A 23914-nucleotide genomic window follows, 5' to 3' on the forward strand; every position below is an offset into this window, starting at 1 on the left:
GGACAATAATGAAACAGTAGCCGATGTGGCTAGTTTGTGAAGCTCCTCTATTCATTAAAATGATTCATTCACAAACTTCACTGTTTGTGTGTTTATTTATGTCCAGAGTTCTTTTCTTTGAGCTACATCGGATTCAGCAATCACTTATTTTATTTGTGCCTCATCTCTCCGTTTCTGGGTTGTAGGTTAGTCAACAGGATTAAGCAAAAACTGCTGAACTCAAGTCCATGAAAGTTGGTGGAAGAACGAGATACGGATACTTTTTAGAACGGATCTGGAACACAGGGCAGAGCTAGGATTTTTTTAATCAGTTACTTTGTGAGATAGGGTGTATTTGACATTTTCACACATTTCTCCTTTGCCTGATATCTATGTGTGTGTAATATGGTGCAGCTTGATTCAATATAAAGGGACTGTTGGACTTTGGCAGAGACATGAGCTCTACTGAGTCCACTCCAGTTTAGACCTGTGCTTTTCCGAGAGTGACATGTCAAAATGTTTAGTCGGAATGAACAGGAGTTTAATCGGAATTTAACAGCTCATTTGTGATCACTGATTGATCCACCCATTGAATATAGTACGAGACAATTAGATTTTTCTATTCATCCTTATTTTTAAGATTCTTTCATATTTTAAATGTTATTTACTGTTATTTTCATTTTCTCTTTTTTTCCCAATCCAAGTCACATTTTCCTCTTTTCTGTTGCTGCTTCTTTCGTTATAGTTTAGCTATTGGCTTTTATGTTTTTAGTTGTACAAGTGTAATAAAATTATAAATAGTGTAATTAAGCTGTTATTATTGATAATAATAATACATTCCAAAACTAATGAATTAAACCACACAAAGGGATTTTATCTAATATTTTAATGCAATTAAAGCAACATACATCAACTACCACAAAATAAAACAATGCAGTCAATTCCAGATGCTAATCATCATTGTACACTACTTCATATTTAATGCCACACTGTGTACAATTTCACAGTTTCCTGCTTTGACAGTTTCACCCTCTAGTGATGCCAAGCAACACAACAATACTAAGTAACAGGCAGGCAGCAGAGACGAATGAAAACCATCACAAAACTGTCGGATCACAATAAATTATTCACATTGTGGCTTTAAATACAAAAATAAACACATATTAGGTTAAGAGTATGTTGCATACTAGCTTCAGAGACACAGCAGACTTATCTTCCTTACAGCAGCGTATCATGACTACTCTCCGCTGTCTTTTGCCTGATAAAGGAGAAAGTGAGAAAGAGAAAGACAAAGTTATTACGTCTATCAACATTTCGTATTATGTTACTAGAAGCTGACTGACTTACTTTTCCCATTTCACGATTCTTGACCTTCATTTTGTTGATCTGGGACTCTGCGATGTCGGCGCGCTCTTCGGCCTCTTCCAGCTCGTGCTGAACCTTCCTCAGCTTAGTCAGATGAGTGTTGGCCTGCGCCTCCTGTCAGACGCCAAACAAGCCATTCATAAACATCTCCACATGTCACAGTAAACGTTTTTTCAGAGCGAGGCTTTGACTGAATTCAAAAGACACTCACAGCTTCTTCAGCCTGCCTCTTGTACACTTTGACCTTCAGCTGGAGTTTGTCCACCAGCTCCTGGAGTCTCAGCATGTTTTTCTTGTCTTCATCAGACTGATATTTGAAGACATAAAATCCATACGTTACATCTGATGAACAACTTAAACTTCACACATCTTTTGTATGAAAAGGAAAACACATTTTCCATTAGTTTACCTGATAGGTGACCTCCTTAATCTTACGCTCGAGTTTGCGAACACCCTTCACAGCATCTGATCCGTGTCGTTGCTCTGCTTCAAGCTCATTCTCGAGTTCTCGCACCTGCAATGGAGTTGACAATATTTCTTTCATGGATTATGCTGATAAAACAAGAGCCAGTAATTCTGGGTTTGTTTTTTTTCTGATTTGAATCCATTACCCTTGCTTCCAGCTTTTGGAGCTGCTTCTTTCCACCCTTCAGGGCCAGGTTCTCGGCCTCATCAAGTCGCTGCTGCAGGTCCTTCACCGTCACCTCCATGTTCTTCTTCATCCTCTCTAGATGAGCGCTGGTGTCCTGCTCCTTCTTCAGCTCCTCAGCCATCATGGCGGCCTGGAACATGGACTGCAATGGTGAGCAGATTTCGGCTTTTTGACAAGTTGAAATAGACAGAAAACCTACACAGAGCTCTTACGTCAGTGATGGCCTTCTTGGCTTTCTCCTCAGCGTTCCTGGCAGCTTGGACGCTATCATCCATCTCGCCCTGAATCTGAGACAGATCAGACTCCAGCTTCTTGCGACTGTTGAGGAGGCTGGTGTTCTGTAATAGATTAGATTTATTTGACTTTAGCGTAGTGAAATATAAAGATTTCAAGGTTTCCTTTATAATGTTTTATATAGCGTAATAATATATGTACATTCCAAATTAATCTAATCCCTTGACACTGTGAGAAAGGCCTTTAAGTGGCTCTGACACTCGCTGTGTAAATGCACCACCTGCTGAGCTTTGATTGGTATTTTCCTTTTTGATCTTTTATAATGTGAGAAGAAATTACATCTGTTGTCATTACAAATGAATCTTAGTATTTTCAATTAATGTGCCAGAATCTGAATTAATTTAAAGCAAGAAATCAATAAGTTACTTGTAATAGTTTAGTGAGTTTAGAGATTTGGTTTGTTGCATTGCAAACTAATAGATGTAGTACATGCTGCAAGTGATTACTAGATTCGTAGGTGGATTTTCAGGATTAAACCTGCAAAAAAATATTTCATTTGCCACTTTGGTGAAGTAGACTTTCCTCTGAGTCAATCTTATAGTGAAAATGTAAGAAAACTTGATAAAAGTAAGAGTAGATTTGAACCTGTGAGTGAAGGAGCTGGACTCTCTCGCTGGCGTCCAGCAGTTCCTGCTCCGCTAATTTGCGGCTCCTCTCGGTTTGCTCCAGAGCCGCTCGGATTTCTTCCATTTCAGCCTGCATTAGGTTGCTCCTGCGCTCAGACATGGCAACCTGCTCTTTCATGTCATCGTTGTTTCTCAGGACGTCGTCCAGGTGAATCTGAACTTCCTGCACAGTCAAGGTAAAACAGTGTCTTTCTGGTGTATGTGTCAAAGATGGAAACATCGTACAGGTTCTTATGTTCTACTCACTTTGAGCTGAACTTGAATGTTCCTCAGTTGTTTCTGGGCCTCGGCCGCCTGCCTGTTAGCATGGCTCAGCTGGATCTCCATCTCATTCAGGTCTCCCTCCATCTTCTTCTTAACTCTCAGGGCGTCGTTCCTGCTCCGCACCTCGGCGTCCAGATTACTTTGCATCGAGTCAATAATTCGTTGGCTGTTTCTCTTCAGCTGTTCAATCTCTTCGTCCTTCTCTGCGATCTTCTTGTCCACCTCAGACTTTACCTGGTTCAGCTCCAGCTGGATTCGCAGGATCTTGGATTCCTCGTGCTCCATGGAAGCCTGAATTTAAAAGGAATGTGCAGTTTAAATGTTTAAATATATATGATTTATGTATTTTTTCTTCTACCTACCTCTGCCTCCTCCAGAGCAGTCTGAGCCTCTGACTTCTCCTGCTCAGCCTGTTTCTTTGATTTCTCCAGCTCATGGATGGTTTTCCCGGTTTCTCCCAACTGTTCTGTGAGATCCATGATTTCCTCTGCAACAGAAGAAAAATATGACGATTCCGCAGAAAGACGATTGAATACAGCATTAATGTAGATAAAGAAGAGTGTTTATATATACGTTGCAGGTTTTTATTTTCCCGTTTGAGGGTCTCCAGTTGTTCCATGCACTCTTCGAAGGCATTTTTCATCTTGAAGTTCTCGGTACCCAAAGAGCGCATCTCTTTTAGAGATGACTCTAGCTCAGCTTGACCTTCCTCGTATTTCTGCTTCCACTCAGCCACAACCTATGGGAAGACATGTAACAGTTGAATATTTAAAACTTTGTTTTGAATGCTTTACAGCCTGGTCTGGTGTGTACTTGTGCAAAAGGAATCACTATCAGTGTAATCCGGAGTTTTGAAAATAAGGTTTCCCTCAACATTGTCATGAATAGCCTCATTTGATAATTTAAAGTAGGCAAGTTCTATTGAAGTTGAAAACCTTCTTTGCCAGAGACATCTGGCTAGATGCCTGAACATTGATATGCAGGCAATAAGTTAATGCTGCTTCTGGTCCCTGTTATGATACAGATCTTCTTGGTTATGATGGCTTTGTTACCTCGGCCATGGAAGTTATGTTTTCTTCCTTTCTTCCCTTCCAGAAAAAATATTTATGGCTATTGATAAAAAAACAAGCATATTTAGGGGATTCATATTCATGAGGGTATGCAAGTTGGTGCAGCTTCATTGAATTTAAAGGGACTGTTGGGTCTTGTCGGAGGGATGCGTTCTTATGAGTACTGTTCTTGCATTTACACAATGGTATTATATTTTTGAGGACTTAACAATGTACAGCATTTATAGCAAAAAATGTATCTTGCATGGCTGCTTTAGCCAAACCAATGATTGTGGAACTCATTTTGCACAAAAGCCATTTGAGTATCTTATTCAAGTGTGGAAAAGTGCTTAATGCTGCCTCTAGTGGCCCATGGGATACACCCTTAACATTGTTCTTATCAACAATAGCTGCATTGTGTCATATTTACCTCACTATAGCAAAGAATAAGGGAGGTACAATGCCTGACTTAGACAAACTGCACAAAGTTGAAGATTTATGCATTCTCAGATGGTTTGTTTAGGTTTTACAATGGAGGTGACTACAAAAATGAGAAGTAACTGGCTGGTTGGCAATTTCCAACCTTGTCAAAATGTCTCTGCCTCTTGTCCAAGGCAGCAGCAGCAGCGTTGGACCTCTCAGCGTCCACCATCAAGTCCTCCACCTCTCCCTGCAGCCGCTGTTTGGTCTTTTCCAGAGAGGAACACTTGGCGTTCACCGCCTCCACAGCTTCTTCTGCATCCTGTAGACGCAGAGCCAGCTTCTTCCTGTGGGAAAAAAATACATGGTTTATCGTATCATAAGGTCAGATGAGATTTTGTCCCTTTTTAGACCAACGTGGTTGAACTTACTTTGCCTCCTCAAGCTCTTCAGTGCGTTGGATGGCGTCGGTCTCGTACTTACTTCTCCACTGAGCCACCTCGGAGTTTGCCTTGGAGAGGCAGCGGTGCAGCTCCGCTTTGGCCTCCTGCTCCTCCTCGTACTGCTCTCTCAGCAGCTCACAGTCGTGTCGAGCTGATTGCAAACTATGAGCCAGGGCGTTTTTAGCCTTAAGAGAAATTACAGAACGGAACATAAACACTGAGCTCCATCTTCAAACGTCAACCACCTTTGACTCTTTTTGCCGAACCGTACCTTCACCTCCTCCTCATTAAATCTTTTCAGCTCCTCGATCTGCTGAATGAAGGTTTGCTTTCCTCGAGTTAGCTGCGACATCAAGGAGTCTTTTTCTTCAAGCTGGCGAGACATTTCACCTGGATGATAAGTGCCAGTTAAATTAGAGCCAGTTTATATATAAATATATGTGACTACTGACTTTATTAATCCAGTAAGATCAAATTCTGTACCATTTTCCGTCTGCAGCCGAGCATTTTGACTTGAAAGGTCATTTATGAGTCTCTGATGCTCCTCCTCTTTAGTTTTTACCTCACTCAGTTGATCTTCAAGTGAGCGGCACATTTTCTCCAAATTTATCTTTGAATTTGAAAAAGAAAATATTCATTTGTTATGTCTCAAATGAAAATAAACATTTAAAAAATGACAAATATAATAACTAACCTTTGCTTTAGCCATGGTTTCCATGTTGCTTGATAGGTCATCCATCTCCAGCTTTAACTCGCTCTTGTCCTTGTCCAGTTTCTGCCTGACCCTCTGGATGTTATCTAGCTGTTCTCCCAGCTCAGCCACGCTGTCTGCATGTTTCTTACGCAGGGCAGCCGAGGTCGCGTCGTGCTGCAACGAACGCTCCTCCAGCTCCCGGCGTAGTTTGAGAAACTCAGCTTCCCGCTTCTTGTTCATCTCAGACTGAGCAGCGGTGGCTCCCCCGGCCACCTCCAGGCGCTCGGTGATCTCCTCCAGCTCCCTGGACAGATCCGACCTCTGCTTCTCCACTTTGGCTCGAGCTGAACGTTCGGCTTCAATTTCTTCTTCCAGCTCCTCAATCCGGGCCTGAAGACACAATGCTATAACGACGTATTCCTAGAAGTAATTTAGCTTTGTAATATCATCTCAAACCCAAGTCAATAATTGATACTTCACCTGGAGCTCTTTTATTTTCTTCTGCAGCTGAGTGCCGAGAGCTTGTTCATCTTCTATCTTCGTCTGTAGCTGTGAAAACTCAAAGTCTTTCCTGTGAAGTGAAGCTCATTGCTCATTTGTGGTGCACCTACCCAACTTTTATCATATCTACCAACTAAACCATGGTAACTTACTTTTTCAGCTTCTCATCCAGCTGCTGTTTCTCATTTTCCAAATCCATAATTGACTCCTGGGCAAGTTTCAGATCGCCCTCCAGCTTCCTCTTGGCCCTCTCCAGATCCGCGCGGACCTTCTTCTCTTGTTCCAGTGAACCCTCCAGCTAAAAATACAAATCTTCTCAACACACGCATCTTTACTGGAGCAAATATACTTTACCTTTCAGGCCTTTTACCGTGTAACTCACCTCATCTACCTGCTGTTCTAGTTTGGTTTTTGCTTTGGTCAGAGCATTGATTTTGTCCTCCTCTGACTGCAGGTCGTCCAGTGTTTGCTGATGAGCCTCCTGCAGGGCTCGCTTCTCTTTGGACAGTTTGGTGATGTTCTCATCCTGGCTCATGATTTCCTCACAAAGGTTTTTCACCTAAAACCATAAATTAAAACTGATGTGACGGTTTCCCTCCAGCATGTTGACATAGCAACATTAACCAACATAACCTGACCTTGTTTTCCACAGCATGTTTCTCCTTCTCCACTTTGGCTAAGGTGAGCTCCAAGTCATCAATGTCTCTCTTCAGCTCTGATGACTCATCCTCCAGTTTTCTCTTCTTTGCGGTCAGCTCAGCGTTGATCTCTTCCTCATCCTCCAATCTTTCTGTCACCTCCTTCAGTTTGGCTTCCAACTGGATCTTGCTTTTGATGAGTCCTTCACATCTCTCCTCTGCATCCTGCAGGTTGTCTGCCTCCTGATGTCAAATTTGTGCGTAAAATCTTACAGCTGAACAACCCCCCCCCCCCCCCCCCCAAAAAAAGGTCCCAAAATAATTCTGACAGTGTGAACTTTTGCTCTGTGGTATAACTTACTGTTTGGACTTGAAGTAGGAGATCGTTCTTCTCTTGTACAATGGAGACCATTTTCTCTTCAAGCTCCCTCCTCCGGTTGTCTGACTTGGCCAGATCCTCTTTGAGTTTTGTGAAATCAACCTTCATTTGGGCCATTTCCTTCTCAGTCTCCGCACTCTTCAGAAGAGGTTTGAGCTTAAAATACAGCTTCATCCATGGCCAGTGTTTTACGTTCATGAACGAACGGAAGTTATACTGTATGGTGTAGATCGCCTCCCTGTCAAAATAAGACTCGAATAAGTTCGATCATGCACATTTTGGATGTCTCCTTATTGGAATAATTTGACCTCATCTAAAATTAATTCTCGTATTTTGCTTGAACAGGGCACGTCTATAGTATTTACATGCTAGCTAGCAGCTTTTTGAGGTATGTTCTTACAGGCACAGTGGTGCTTTTCAATGCTAACATTAATATGAGTAGTAGAAATCTCACAAAGACACTGCGACCTGAAGGATGTTTATAAAGTTGATGCTGCAACATAATGGTGGACATGGTAGGTATTACAGGCTACCTACTCAACTTTAATATATTAGCATTGCTGTAATGAGCCTGTAAGTATGCTGTCATGGCTCAAAGCAGAATCTGGCTGAGGGCATAGAATGTATTTAAACACGGACGACCTGTGGGATAAAGTGGTGACATGTCGGCCATCTTTTTTTACAGTCTATATATGGCTGAGGGTTACAAAAACATTTATGGTGGGTGGTGTTCCTCCAGGGAATTTGGCAGTTTCGGATATTCCTTCATACAATAATTACAAAATGTCATAAATGGAGCTAATAAGGAGCTATAGCTTATCGTATCTATTATTATAAATAGAATAAGCTATTTTACATTATTCACCATTGTACCAGTTACATTGGACTTTGGATTTCTAAATGTCAACATGTAAAGTTGCATTTTAAAGCAGTGAGACTATTTACTTTCTGGCCATCATCTTCTGGTACTCGAGCCTGACCAGATATCCACGACACAGAGCCTGAGTGGACATCACAACTTGGGCCAAGCGCTCATCTCTCATCTCCTCTAAAGCTCCCAGCAGACCGGCTTTAAAAAACACCTGAAATTAGAGGTAATTATTTGTCTGTACAGCTCATTCACTCATGACAGCTCTGCCATTTAACCAGCGTTCTTTAACAAGAGAAAACCTTAGTGTGTCCAAACTTGTACTGGGTGTGATCCACATCGATTGAGCCCAACAGTTTCTCTGCAGCTTTTTTGTTATCCATAAACTGTCCCTCAGGAACAGCACTGGCGTTAAGAATCCTGTATCTGTAGGAGGAGTAATAGGCCTGATTGAGCACGAGACCAAACATTGTGAAATATTTCAATATGAATGATTATGATAACATTTACCTCTGCTTGAAGTCACCATAGTGAATTCTGCTTGGAAATCCTTTCCTGCAGATGCGGATGCCCTCCAGCACGCCGTTACAGCGGAGCTGGTGGATAACCAGTTGGTTTTCCATAGAACCTGTGATGATGGTTATTTTTATTTATGTAGTTCTTTTTAGGATGTATATCTAGAAATGAAAAGATGATCCAAACTACCTGGAGTTTTTGTCTCATTTGGGATCAAACATCGCACAAAGTGAGGATGAGTTGTTCTCAGATTGGTCATAAGCTTCCCAAGATTCTCCTGTAAGAATATCAAGACATACACTGCTGTTTCTCATTTATTGTCAATTTCTACTGTTCAGACATGTCTTTTTGTCACTAAAGGAATCGTACAACACTTTGGAAAACATGTATTCACTTTGGGATTGAGAGTTAGATGAGAAGATTAATGCCACTTCAGTAATGCAAGAAATCCAATACACACATTTCCTTATGCTTTTAATCCTATTACTTAATATAATGTGTGGAAAGCAATAAAAATACCACAGACCTTCAAAATGTTTTGTTTTGTTTTAAGTGTGTTCAGTTTTTTGAAGTCAAAGGTTTCCATCCATATGAAATGGTGTCTTTCAAAGAATATGTGAGGACATGTTACTGTAGTAATTCTATGTTTGTCTCACCCTAAACAGAGCTGACACCGTTTGGAAAGACGCTCCCTTCTTCTTGGTTCCTTTCTTCGTTCCTCCTGCAGCTGCATCTGCTAATTACGGTGCGTTTAAAAATGAAATACTCAGCAGTGTTTGGCTTTGATAGATTATTTAGATTTTGTATGTTTCACTGTATGCATTGATAAACAGAAATACCCACTCTACTTGCTCTCCTTCTGTAAACTAACTTTGTCCCTTTTTCTACATGCCCATAATAATGCAGAATTCAAGCTATATAATTATAGTATGGTGATAGGTAAAGATGCGTACAGAGACTGGAATTGCGGCCCCATGGTTGTACACCTCTGTCAACCATTTTACATCAGTAGACTCATATCATATATGTAGTGAAGACTGAGGGAATTTAATGACAGGTTTTAAATGTATTTTATCATAATAAATGGCTGAATGTGTGTGTTGTAACATCACACTGATATTTGACCAACATATTTTAACCAGTATAATCTAGAGTCCAACGTTTCTGCCAAATTTGCAATCACAAGACCAAAAGTGTGTTTGACGAGGTCACAGTGACCTTTGACCTCCGTCACAGAATCCAAGTGAACCTCTCTACCAAATTAGAAAAAAATCCCCAACGACTTTCCTGAGATATCAAATTCACGAGAGTGGGGCAGATGAACAGAATACCTGAAAAAATTATGTCTTGAAGCAATCAGATTGAAACATGGGTTCACAAGTTTTCACTCCTTGTATTTTAAATAAAAGTTATTAATAAGATCTCACCAGAACAGTATGAGGGGAGAATCGTACACAGTCAGTAAAACAACAATGTTACCGTCTGATCCGGAGAAGCTTGCGTAGAACACGACCATTATTTTGACTGATGACTTCTGGTAAAGCTGCACCACGGACTCGTTCAGCGGGTCTTTGTTCTTGTCCAGCCACCCGGTGACGTTGTAGTCCACCATGCCGGCGTAGTGCATCAGGGTGAAGTGAGCCTCCGGCTTCCCTTTCACTGCTTTTGGCTTCAGGAAGCAGCTGTTCTTACCAAGATGTTGGTCATAGAGTTTGTTCTTGAAGGACATGTCTGATGATTTTGGGAACATGCACTCCTCCTCGAGAATGGAGAAGATCCCCATCGGCTGGGAAACAAAACCATTTTTATTTCAACAGTTGCAGCATTTCATTCCAATAATTTAAGAGTTAATATTTTTAAGGATACAATACCTTTTCAATGAGCTCGATGCAGGCTGCCAGGTCCATACCAAAGTCAATGAACTCCCAATCAATCCCTTCCTTTTTGTATTCTTCTTGCTCCAGCACAAACATGTGGTGGTTGAAAAACTGTTGCAGCTTCTCGTTGGTGAAATTAATGCAGAGTTGCTCCATGCTGTTGTACTAAAGAAAAACCATAAACATCACATTTACATTCATTATTCAGTGAGTCTGTGGGAAAAATAAAAACACATTTTACACACTCACGTCAAAGATCTCGAAGCCGGCGATGTCGAGAACGCCGATGAAATGTTGTCTGGGTTGTTTCGTGTCCAGCTGCTGGTTGATCCGTATCACCATCCACACAAACATCTTCTCGTACACGGATTTTGCGAGAGCGCCAACGGAGTTGTGCACCTGAAAAGAGGGAAAGTTAAAAAGTAGTCGGACAGTGACACATTTGTCTCTGCACATTGGATTTAGAAAGAAATGGTGACCCTTCCATTTGAGTGTTGACCCTTTGTTCATCTGCATCCACGTATGGTGTAGTAATTGTAGTGTCTCTTGTTTTTAATGTTTGAAGAATTGGTCGCCATTTACTTCAATTGTTTTGGATTCTGCTGCTACACTGTTTACCCCTGAAACACTTCACCCTACCCTCCATCGGCATAGTGGTGAGTATATCATTTTTCTGTGAACTATCCCTTTAAGTATGTTGCTTTTTGATTTGATTTTCACTTAAAATGTTCACATATTTGCTATTTATTAGTCCTATTTCTCAATATTTAATATTCTTATTATTACTACTAATCTTATCTTTCGTATAAACATTGTTAGTGTCACATCTTTTTCTATAAATACCTCCACCAAGGAGGGAATGTTTTCATCAAAGAAATATTATTATAAAATATTTAACTTTGTAGGAGCTTGACATTAAGTGGAAAAATTACCATTAAACTTTAATATAGTGTTTGTATTTAATATTTGGTGTCAAACTGTTTGCAGTCAGTGACTCTCTGATGTCTCAGGCCTCAGTAGACATCTGGTGATACTTTGGCAGGATTGGACAGCAGCCATATTTCCCCCATCAGTGTATTCTTTAATATGTCAAACACATCATCAGTTGTATTGATTCCATGGGACATAACATTGCCATTAAAAAGTCTTCGGTTATTAAACATAATTCAGCGCCGTCAAAGTTTAAAGTTTAAATCAAATATGTTCAAACTAAAGAGTCAAACAATGAAACACATCACTGTTCTGTTTCAGTGACACTGAACTGCTTATAATTACTACACAACCTTGTTGAAAGGTCCAGTGTCTAAGATTTAGGTGAAAGGGATCAATTGGCAAACATTTTATGTAGAATAATCCTAGTAGTGTTTTCACTGGTGTGTTTCATCTAAATTGTACAAATAGTTGTTTTCTTTACTAGAATTGGCCCTTTATATTTAAATACTATTTATTTACATCAGAGCTGGTTCTCTCTACGGAGGCCACCTTTTGTTTTACAGTAGCCCAGAATGGACAAACTAAACCTTTTGAGATTTTATGACAACTGAAGGCTCCCACAGGTTCTCTTTCATGTTTGGAAGGGGAGGGTGAGGTGAGGGGTATTCAGCTGCAACATGCAACTTCACCACTAGATGTCACAAAATTATACACACTGAACCTTTAATATCTTATTAAAACGTACAAATTGAGATGAACAATATGACAGCTTCACAAAAGTGGAGCCTAAGCATCTTGATGGCCCCCTGGTGGCTGACTGTAGTTAAGGTCAAACACCCTTCATGTTAGTGGATGGGGTGTGGACCAAACGAAAAAGTCAAAAATAAACATCAAATAAATGTTGCTCAAAGACGGTTTCTGTCATTTTAGGTAGTTCCTATCACAGTTTGTTCAAGTGCTCATGTCTCTGAAAAGTTGGATTTTCATTTGTCATTCAATGCTCTTAAAAACAGGGTGAAATCACTATTGACTTGTGATTGGTCAAACGGTTGTGTCTGCAGGACCTCAGTACTGTATTTAATTTCTATTATACAGAAAGAAAATATCAATAAACAATCCTTATGTGTGCCGTTAATGGATTAATAGAGATAATACAGTAGCCATGCAGTTACAGAAAAACAAGAACATGGTTATTAAGAGCAAACAGCATGTTTGATAACCAGAGGCTCTAATGCATCAGATCACGATGGTTAAGTGAGATATATGAACACGACTAAAAAGATTTTTGGTGTCAGTCTCACCTGCTGCACATTTTGACTTTTGGTAACATATTCATTTCCGACCTTAACTCTGGGATAACAGAGGCTTTTGAGCAGATCAGCAGAGTTCAGGCCCATCAGATACGCTGCCTTATCAGCTTCTGCAGTGAAAGAAAAAAAGAAAAGAGACAAAAAGCCTTAGTTTAGTATTTATCTTTTCATTTGTGCCTTTTTTTTCCCCTTGATTTGCATGACAGTGCTGTATAAGCTTTGATGGATAATCCTCACCCTCTGTGCCTTCGGGCTCCGCCTGCTCCTCCCGCGGCTTCTGCTTAAACTTCATGTTCCCGTAATGCATCACAGCGCCAGTCAGCTTATAAATGGACATTTTCTCCTCAGCAGTGAAACCCAGAATATCAATGGCTTCCTATGTAAAAAAAAGAAAAATAGCATATTTAAATCAACTGAAAAGGCAGAGGAAGCTCTGTGTGCTTTCACTGAGTCAACTCACGTCCGTAGCCATTAACTCATCTGCGTCGTTGATGCTCTTCACACTGATTTCCCCCTGACTGATGAAGGCGAAGTCGTAGGGGTTGGTGGTGATGAGGAGCAGATCTTCAGTGAAAGAAATGTAATTAAAATCTCTTCGCATCACGACTTCAGATTTAGAGAATTAGGGCCAATTAAAGGAAAAAAGATTTTTGAAATAAAAAATCACAATATGAGGAATGTGGAGATTCGTGTTTGGCTATACTTTAGGTTTCATTAATATCAAAATACCTTATTGTCACTATGCTGCACAACAGTGCTGGAACCAACTGCCTGATGGTTTTAGGAACATTTAGCAATGTCCCATCCTTCCCAATCCATATTGAAAACCTTTGTGTTCACGTGTGCCTTTAAAACTCTTTTAAGCTCATATCATCATTTTATTTCATTCTATTTTACTATTTTTAAATCAATTTGATTTATGTGATTCTACTCCTTTATCTTGTTTTTAAAAAATGTATACAGATTTAACTTTTTTTTTTTCTTTTACCTTATCATCGCTTCCACCCTTTACCGTTGCTCTTTTTAATCTTTTTTTTTTCTGCTCTTTTTGACTAATTGTGCTTTTTCAGTTCAATTTATAAAGTCTCTATACAGCCCCTTAAAACTACCTCTTGGAATGAAATGTGCTCAGAAATACAACTGCCTTGCCTTTATTGTTGTCACATCAGCACATAGCTGTAAACATTTGAAAAGATAGTGCAAGAAACTATGTCTATTGCTGGTTATTTACTAATAAATATATACATATACATTTTTTTTTATATTATTAATTTCTTCTCAATAACAACGTAATCCTTGTAATATTACGATTTTATTCTCAAACTCTATTTTCCTCTTCAATATGGCTCTAATACTACATCATAGGAGTAGGCATTTCTGTATCTGTCTAAATATGAGAAAAATAATTCAACAAAACAAGAAGAATCATCAGAGTACCGATAAGTTCAGGCTTCTTGTTACAGGTGAGCTGATAGAAGATGTGATAACTCCTCTCGGCCACCAGCTGAAATGTCACTCTCGACTTCTCCAGCAGATCTTTAAGAAAGAAAATGAAAAATGTAACTTTATCTTGTGAGAGCATTTTCAATGAATTTCAATATATATATATAAACTTACACGTCTCAATATCTGCAGATGCCAGTTTACCAGTCGTGCCAAAGTGTATTCGAATGAATTTACCCTGTCGAAAAAAACAAAGTGATGTGTTACTGTCTGTTGTGAATAAACTGCTGGTAAATCAAATCTGAATGAAGTCCTTCAGGGTCACTCACAAAGCGAGAGGAGTTGTCATTCCTCACAGTCTTGGCGTTCCCAAAAGCCTCCAGCAGAGGGTTGGCTTGGATGATTTGATCCTCCAGAGTTCCCTGTTGAAGAGGAAACCCTTTCAATCTGACGCTCGTGTGCCCTCTGAGAAACCAACAACTGAAAAACCCTCCGTGAGCTCACCTTCATTTTACTGCTCATCTCCTTCTTCTTGTCTGCAGACACTGCGATTGTCGCAAAGTACTGAATGACACGTTTGGTGTTGACCGTCTTGCCTGCACCAGATTCTCCACTGAGCAAAAGCACAGAGAGGTTATGTTTTCACCCCTGTCTGTTGGTTGGAATGTCAATAGGATTACACTAAAACTACTGAACAGATTTCGAAACTTGGTGGAAGCATGAGAAAAAAGAAAGAACCGATTAAATGCTTTTGTGGATCCGAACAGGGGAGTATCTAGGATTTATTTCACCACTTGCTTTAACATCGCGACAAAAGGGCATTAGCCCTGGCGGAGACTCCCATTGCGACCTTTTAGATTGAGCTGCCAATTTTCACAAACTCTGTTCTACTTACGTGATGAGTATAGACTGATTCTCACGATCTGTGGGACACAAAATGAGATACAGTTACGTGCTGATGAAAACTCTCTCGTTCCGTTCTATGTACTTTTGTGCTGTGAACGTACCGGTCAGCATGAACTGGTAGGCGTTGTCAGACAAGGCGAAGATGTGAGGGGGAACCTCCATCCTCTTCTTCCCTCTGTAGGCCTTCACCACCTCTGGGTTGTAGACCGGCAGCCATTTGTATGGGTTGACGGTCACACAGAAGAGTCCAGAGTAGGTCTGCATGCAAAACACAGGCCGACAGGTGCATTTATGAAATCTCAGAAAAGTGGGAAATGAAAGATTTTTCTTGCATGTGACATGATGAGTCCACGTTGTGATCATCAAATCATTTTGTGGGACCGTGTTTTTCATGACCAATTTTTGTAGTCCATATTGCCATCTTACACGAAGGCACAAACAAAACAATATGTACCAACATCTCTGTCTTCACCTCACACCATAGAATTAGACAAAGTCAGTACCCTTCTATGCAGATCCAGGATTAAGCAGACCAAGTGCCTGTGGCCACTAGAGGGGGCTCAAGAGCACTCAAAATATCCTACTTTTGTATCCGGCTAGTTAATGTTAACTCCCTCTGCCACTGTCGGAGGAACATAGCTGCACTAATAAGAGTGATAATAGGTGTGCAAATGATTAAGCATTGATAAATGTTAATAGTATTGGCTGTACTGAGGCATTGGGTTTCCCCAAATATAATTATTCTCTGGGCTCCATAAATGCTTCAGGCCGGCCGTGCATATGCTCCTGCTCCCCTACATTAACACCAATACACAATAAATCATCCATTTTGTGTTTTGGTTTGTTGTAGGCCGAGGATTATTGGAAGAAGAGATGTCAGAGTTAACATGGCTGAAAACTAAGATGTCGAAAAGTGGAAGATGCAGCCATGGATGCATCAGCCAAGTGAGTCACCATTTGATGTATTTTTTGATTAAGATCATTTTACAAGCTTTTAAACCTGTGTTTGACAATATAAAAAATATATATATCTATATAAAATACAACCACTTATTTTTCTCACGTCACTGGAGCACCTACTGTTGTAGTTCAGCAAAGTACAAAAGGTTTTAGTATCATGGACTGACTAATTGTTTTTTTGTAAACAGGAGGATTTGGAACGTTTAACTTCCAGATAATGCTGTAACTGAAAAAACTGTGAATTCATGAGTCACAAAACAGCAGTTAAAAATATCCAATCTGAACAGAGTGTATTTATGTATCTTACCAAGTTTTCATTAATATTGTTTTGTTATTCACATTTTGAAAAAACTAAACAAATGCTTAAAAGGTGAATAATAGAATGGACTTCTATGTGTTTTGTAAATTCTTTACCCAGAGTTGATTAGGTAAAAGTTATTCTGTATTAAAACATTTTACAAATATAAATGTCACTTTTAGAAAACTAAATTTCTTAACACAAAGTGATGTGTTCTGTCTTTATTATCAAGCGAGCATTTTCAATATATGTGTTTCTGTTTATATATTGTTTATATTGCTCATATTCCCATCTTTTATAGTTCCTTGTGTTAATATGTTTTACTTATGTTTTATTGTGTTTATTTCACTATTCCCTTTTTGCTCTTTTAGCTCATCTTATCTTATAACTAAGTGAAATAATAGTCACTTGCATTTGTTTTCAAAATTTTGACATCTGTCTTTGATTTTTAATTGTGGTTAAACTGTGTCCATCTGACTGGCATCATCTATGTTCCCTGTGTGACTCACATAGATCATCCAGGCTGCGTAGCGCTCCTTCAGGTTGAACAGCACCGCGGGCTCGTGGAGGTGCGTCATCATCACCATGTCCTCGATCTTATCGAACTTTGGGGGGTTCATTGGAAACACCTGGTCCTCCCTGACCGTTAAAGTCTGGAAAACAGAGAAAGTAAAACAGAGAGTGAAGGTTAGAGCTCGATGCGCCTGCAGACAGCGAAAAAAGGTCAGACACATTTTTATCTTCACAAACTAATAAATATAAACGTAAACTTAGATTTTCTTATAAAATATTTGAAAAGTGAAGCAGCAGTTCGAGTTTCAAGGAGAAATGAATGTCTCTGTTCAAAGCCAAAGTAATAGAGTTCTGCAGGTTTTTTGTTTTTATTGCAGCGTCTACAGACAAGCTTTGTAAAACCCTTCTCCATCACACTGGGATCAAGTCCTGCTCAGACAGAGCAGCCATTTTCAAGTTCAGTGTCTAATGAAAGGTGAATTAATCATCACTTCAGTCCACCCACTCTGTCGTCCACCGTCTTGACAGTGAATTTGCCGTCCACCCTGTCCTGGATCTGAGCCTTGACATACAGCTCCTTGTCGTCGCTGGCGAAGCACGCCGTCTTGCCGTCAAACGGACGAGTCTGAGCCTCCGTCCTCTCCTTCTCAGACTTGCGAAGGAACTGGGCAGCCGGCCCGAAGATTGCCATTTCCCCGTCTGCATTCATGTTCTCCTCCTGAGTCAAAGAAAGAAAAACACACCCTCAGCATCACTTTCATGCTTCTATGTCTGAATAGTTGGAATTTAATCCAGGAGGAAGTGATACTCACCCACAAAGCTCAGGAGTAAAGTTTGAAAGAAGGTTTTTTTTTTTTTAAGATCACAGATCTAAGCAATCACAGAGAATAATCCTGCACAGTAGCTCAGATGCGCTGAAGGATCGTGCACTAACCGTCTTGGTTATGCAGCAGTAACAATAACCAGCTGCACTGTCCCTTTTTATGTGTCACCACTGTCCTTGGTGTGAACTCTGCTTCCTTTACATGGGCATGCACCGGTAGAGTTACACGGACCTGTTGCTCATCACGGATGAGGAAGGAGCCTGGATTAAGCACAAGATGCAGCTCAGTTATAAATAGTTCTTTCTTGACACAGAAAAATGTCACATGTGAATAACACTGACACATTTTCAATATGTTTGGGAAATTCGTAATCAGGGTAAAACATGGATATTGTCAAACAACAGATGATAATAATAGAACTATAGGCAGTGGTGTGATATCAGGACCAACAATAATAAAGTGGTGTACGAGGAGAAAGATGAAGAAAAAATGCAACATGTGTATTTTATATAAACATAAAACTGCCTGTAAACACACATAAATACACACATTTAATTAGGTTTATATATGTAAAACAAGGGAATTGAAAGAGCTGCATATACGAGAAGATATAAGAAAGAAAACAAGAAAATAAAAATAGACATATTTAGGATTAAAAAGGTAAATGAACAAAGAAAATAACAACAGCAGCCAAACTGCAGTAATAGATATGAACAAATATCTCAAATTGAATGCAAATAATTTAATCTAAATGGGGTTAATCCATAAGATTAAAAAAGGTGAATTTATATGTTTGTTGAAGACAATGCAATAAGGAAACTAAATGTTGTACCTATGGATTTAATTGTCACTTGGACTACCTTGGAATACTTGATTAAATTTCAGTGGCCAAAGGTCAAAGATCACACTGACCATATATAAGTCTGAATAAAGATAGTATGTTGACCTGATGTGGATTGAAACAGCACTGGTTGGTGGAGGGATACAAACAGACTGGTAATTCTAGAGAAAAAAATTACAAAACATGGTGAGACAACGGATGAAGTTACTCTTGCTCAGGATTTAATAAAATTAGTAAACAAGACAATTATAATAACAATATAAATAATAATATTATACTCTATTCACTAATATTTTGCAAATGTATATAAAGTAGATTCAAATTAAGTAGATTTATGATATGATTTCTTTCTTTTCCTTTACATTTTCCGTATTTTTCTTAGAGTGAATGACAGTGTTATCAACTTGACAAATCTCATTGCTGATTTCCTCCAAAATCCTCCAAATTACTAAAGATCAACCTGACTCTTAACATGATGCTGCAAATTATTCATCTATAAAATAGAATAATCTGTGATGTATCGTCCACAGTACACAGACATCAGCTGAATATTTAGCCAACATGTTGTCATGCTGTTACAGCTGCTATTTTGGGGGATAAAGCGGACCGAGGTGATTAGTGCCCGGACACGAACAGACACACAACCTTTAGAAGTGGATTTGAAGAGGATTGATATTATTCCTTTTAGAGGATTATTGCAGGCAGCTGGTGTGGAAACAAAGGCCCTCAAAGCCTGAGCGGGATACAGTTGTTTTAACAATGAGACTGAGGCAGCGCTCCAAAGTCAACAGGCCAGTGTGAGAAGTCCATTGTTGCTCATGTGTGGCTGTCTTATGTCGTCGACCAATCACGGCTCAGAGTGAATAATTGTCAGTTGTTTCTGGCTGGCTGGATGTTATCGAGTCCTGTAGCTGTAATGTCACAGCAAGGTGAGGGAAGGGTTCAGGGTTTTAGTGTCGCTTCTGAACGGCTTTGTCGGCAGGTTTAAGTTTCAAAGTCGATATCAGCTGCTCGGTAAACATGTCCTCCGTCACCTCGTTTCTCTTTCCAAAGTGCTGTTAAATCAACGTTGAGAAGAGGACAAACCTTTTAAATTGTTTCAGTTCTCACATAAAAACTTTATCATGGGTTTTTAGTCAGTTTGAATGTTACAGGACATTTGAGACCTGAGGCAGTGAGTGATAAATAATAACTGTAGTGGTGAATTAAGTGGATTAATTAAGATCACAAAATGTACAATGACCACGAGGCAAACCTGCACTGAAAGACCAAGAGAACAGTCACGCTAATGCAACAATGGCATCTAGGGCTCAACAGTCCCCTAAATTCAATGAAGTTACACCAAATTGCTTTTAGTCATGAACTCTGCAGAATGTCAGTAAAATGGGTACAGACTTTCTCCGGAGTTTCTCCAGCCAGTGCCCGGCCGATGAGATTGATTCAAGATTTTAAAGAGGAATTCCAGCAAACATGTGTTCTACTTGCTGGTTCTTAAAGAATATTTATTTTTGTTTTATTATGAATTTCTTTCTTTGTCAGGTGGTGTCTGCCAGGGGGGATTTAGACTGATGACCTATTTTTTTCTAAAATCCTACTTGCAGTTGTTCCTGCATACAATAATTCAATCTTCATACACTGTCTATGGTACAAAGCAGATATAGTGTTTGCACATTTTCCAGAGGAACGACCTCCGGCCCTCCTCAGTTACTGGTAATGCTAATGACAATTCTTAGAAAATGAATGGAGGTGATAAGATTGCTAATGACAGTGCTATTATTTTCGAGGAAGACATTAGAGAGGTCGAAAATGTATGCATGTCAGATAAACGTCTGACTCCTGGCAGACACATGGCAGTCACACTGTTTTATTTTAGATCTAAGAAAGAAGAGAGATCGGTCAGAGTGAGATAAACTCAATTCTGTGCGTGTCTGTTTCCTTCGTCTTAAAAAAGCCCCATTTGTGTCAAGTAGATGAAGAAGTCATTAATATTACATCTCTTCGACTCTGCTTTCCAGTGGGACTTCCAAGTGCTTTTGATCAACCATAAAAAAAAGGACAATGTAACAAAAATAACCCAGTTTTACTCTTTTCTTTTTTTCATTGTCACTTTTATTTCAGACAAAGCTTCTTGTTACTGTGGTGACAGAATGAGGGGGAGACATGTTAGAGAAACATGGAAATGGATGGTTTCATTATTTTATTCAACCAAAATCTGTGTGTAAAAATTTGTGATAGCCGAACATTATATTTATATTCAGCCAATTTTACAATTTACTTTAGCAAACTGTAAACCCTGTAACAAAATTCATAACAGATGAAAATAGAATCTGACATTTTTAAAGAAGACATTCAATGTTTTCTCTGTGTCTCTTTCCTTAGTTTGTCGTATAGCTTTTTTCATGGATGTAAAAGTTCTCTAATGTTAAAAAGCCCAGAGTCTGTGTTAGAGGGAGCTCCTCTCCTCCACAGAAAAACACTGAAGCTCCTGAAACAGCTACAATACGTCCATATCCTCATGATGTCATTGTCATGAATCTGCCCGGTTTGGAACTTTGGAGACGGTGGCCGCATCATCTCACAGAAGTGCATTGACAGAAAACATGAATGGAAAAGCTACTACACAACTGCAAAAGTGAAAACAAAACTACAAGATCCATAACAGAAATGTAAAAGCCACACAACGGAAACACAAACACAACAGAAGTGAGTGAAAACTGATGTCGACAATGAAACGGAGCAGAGTTACTGCAGTTGAGTCATGGATGGATGGTTCAAGGGGGCCACTTAAAATGAGATGCTTGTCTATTAAAGGTGTTACGGTACAGGTACTTGGAGCAGGCAAACAGGAAGGAAGCACCTGTACCCTAACATCTCAAATAGAAAAGCATCAAAGTTTAAGTAACGTCTGTTTGTTTTTTAATGAGCCGACATTTTCACAAACGACAGAGTAAGTAACTCTGCTCATTTCCTGGTTTAACATCCGTAGTCACTCACTTCAATTGTGGTTGTGTTTTTGTTGTGTGGCTTTTGTAGTTCTGTTGTGGCTTTTGGATTTGTGTTTTCCGTGCGCTTGTGTGAGACGTCTTGCCCGCGGTTATTTTTGGTTAACCCCTTTGTGTCATGTTTCAGTTTCTTTTAACATCCCGTGTCCCTCTTGAAGTTTTGCTGGTTTATATGTTTTTGAGTTTCAGACTTATTATTTGCTTGTATGCCTGATTCCGTTATTAAATTCCAAACATTATACCTGCCATGTGATGTCTGCATGGATGTGACAATTGTGTGACATCATAATGCTCAACATTTGCAAAATACACACCTAATGGCTAGTCTGTCACGCCCCCTAACAAAGCCACATAAAGCACAAGCATGTGTTAACATTTCCAAAACGAAGTGGAAGTGGTTGACCAATCACAACAGAGTGATCGAGATGGCCAATCAGAGCAGACTGGGCATTAACAGGAGGGGGGCCTTAAAGAGACAGGAGCTAAAACCAAGTGTTTCAGTCAGAGGCTGAAAAGAGGAGCTGCAGCAGTATGAGGCCAGTGATGTGTTTGAACATTAGAGCGTGTAAAAGACAAATAATTAAGTAAATGCTAATTAAAATAAGCATCTAAAATTAACACATTTTCAAAGTGAACTATAACTCCGGGGTCCGTGAGGCTCTGGCCAAAAGCTGTAGTCGCCTCAAGTGTCTTCATTCTCCTGGGAGAGAAGGACAGACCTCATCTGTTCGTATGGAGTACGACCAGACTGACACTCAGTATGTCCAGAGTCCGTTCCACTGAAGTTTACAAGTTTGTGAGACAGAAATATCCTTGTTGTGTCCCAGCACATCACAGCTCTGTCTCACAGTGTCCTCTTTTGTGTCTCCAGACACAGAGTGCAAACTTCTGCATGCTTCCTCTCAACAAAGACTCATAGAAAACGTCTTTCACTCATCAAAACCAAAGTGGGGGGAAAAAGGGAGACTGGGCTTCAATGAAATTCAGTGTCTTTCCATTACCCTCTGTTCTGTTCACTGTGACTCTGCAGGCTGTGCATCAATTTGGACAGTAATGAGATCCAGTAATCGCCTCTGTCTCCTCATTCATGTTTCCAGTGGCTGGTTGACTGACACTGTTCCTCAGCACGACACCGCAGCAGCAGCATGGTAAGACCTTCATTTTAAAAGCCTCCTGTGTTTTAAGCAGTAAAGTACTTCTATCATGCAGTGCTCTTATTTATAGTCGAGAACCTTAAATCTCACCTCAGGCCACTCTGGTCGTTATTGACAAAGTACACGTTTTGTTGCCTGCTTCTTTGCGTTCATTCCTGAGTAAAACCTTTGAGTGAACACGGAAATATATTCTTTTTTCTGACAAAAACTCTTATTTTATGCTGAAACAAATGAAAACTTGTAGAGATCACGTGTGCTGTGACATTTCCACCTCTAAAACACTGATAATGATATTTAATCTAACTTTACCCCTTGATTACATACATGATCACTTACATCCAGTCTATTGGATTGGTCTCTTCACATATGACTTTCAAAGTCTTTCCAACACTTAGTCTTAATATGCCAAATATTTTATAGACTCAGGCTCAGTACAATCTCATCCCAACTAAACCCTGTATAGACCTGTTGGTAACATCCATCCTGAGTGATCCAGTCACACATGGCAACTATGTTTAGGTCTGTTCATAAATGCATCCTGAGATCCAATCACATTGATGGATTTATCTGTTGCTGACACAGTGACACAGTAGTTGGATGTCACAAGGTACATTTACTACTTTACTGTACTTGTGTACATTTGTCATGTGTTTGTAATTTACTTAAATGTATCTATTTTCAGTTGCTTTTCACTGTTACTCCACTACATATATCAGCAAATATCTGTTCTTTCTAATCCGCCATAATAATGTGGTCGATCAATGTGTTTCGGAAATAGGACACACTTGGCAGGTACTTTTACTTTTAATACTTTAAGTGTGTTAAAAAGCAAGTACTTACTTTTACTTAAGTACATTTTTGTCTATATTAATTGTACTATTACTTAAGTAAAATAATTAAGAACTTCCTCCACCACCGGACACACACAAACATTGTCATCAGACTCACCTATAAACTCAGACCCGGTAGAAACAACATCATTTGCACTTTGTGATGTACATGTTTATTTGCATATAGAGCGGGGAAGTGAGATCCAATCATGTCACAATCTGACGTTGGGTGTAAACAGACAAACTGTCCACTTGTGATTGGATCAGGACTGAACAGGACCCTGGATCCTGACCACAGCGCTGCCTCTCCTGCAGGAACAAGACCAAACCTTCAG

The 23914-nt window shown here is 39.6% G+C and overlaps 1 protein-coding gene across 1 annotated transcript; it reads right to left on the bottom strand.

Moving 5' to 3' along the window:
* Positions 1-854: 854 nt before the first annotated feature.
* Positions 855-17637, bottom strand: LOC117765915 (myosin-4-like). The gene is made up of 39 exons (XM_034592521.1): positions 17434-17637; positions 16925-17068; positions 15259-15415; positions 15147-15174; positions 14756-14864; positions 14581-14673; positions 14426-14489; positions 14246-14344; positions 13269-13372; positions 13046-13184; positions 12800-12918; positions 10815-10964; positions 10560-10730; positions 10168-10474; positions 9345-9421; positions 8878-8965; positions 8683-8800; positions 8475-8598; positions 8250-8386; positions 7287-7542; positions 6926-7168; positions 6670-6846; positions 6440-6585; positions 6267-6357; positions 5787-6176; positions 5576-5702; positions 5364-5482; positions 5081-5277; positions 4813-4996; positions 3754-3919; positions 3543-3667; positions 3163-3471; positions 2876-3079; positions 2209-2334; positions 1956-2126; positions 1754-1858; positions 1556-1651; positions 1327-1458; positions 855-1237 (listed from the first exon to the last, which is right to left on the bottom strand). Exons 1-39 carry the CDS (start codon positions 17635-17637, stop codon positions 1217-1219), a joined length of 5817 nt encoding a protein of 1938 aa, XP_034448412.1. The 3' UTR covers positions 855-1216.
* Between the last annotated feature and the right edge of the window lie 6277 nt (positions 17638-23914).

The sequence above is a fragment of the Hippoglossus hippoglossus genome, chromosome 8, assembly GCF_009819705.1.
Source record: "Hippoglossus hippoglossus isolate fHipHip1 chromosome 8, fHipHip1.pri, whole genome shotgun sequence".
Lineage (NCBI taxonomy): Eukaryota > Metazoa > Chordata > Actinopteri > Pleuronectiformes > Pleuronectidae > Hippoglossus > Hippoglossus hippoglossus.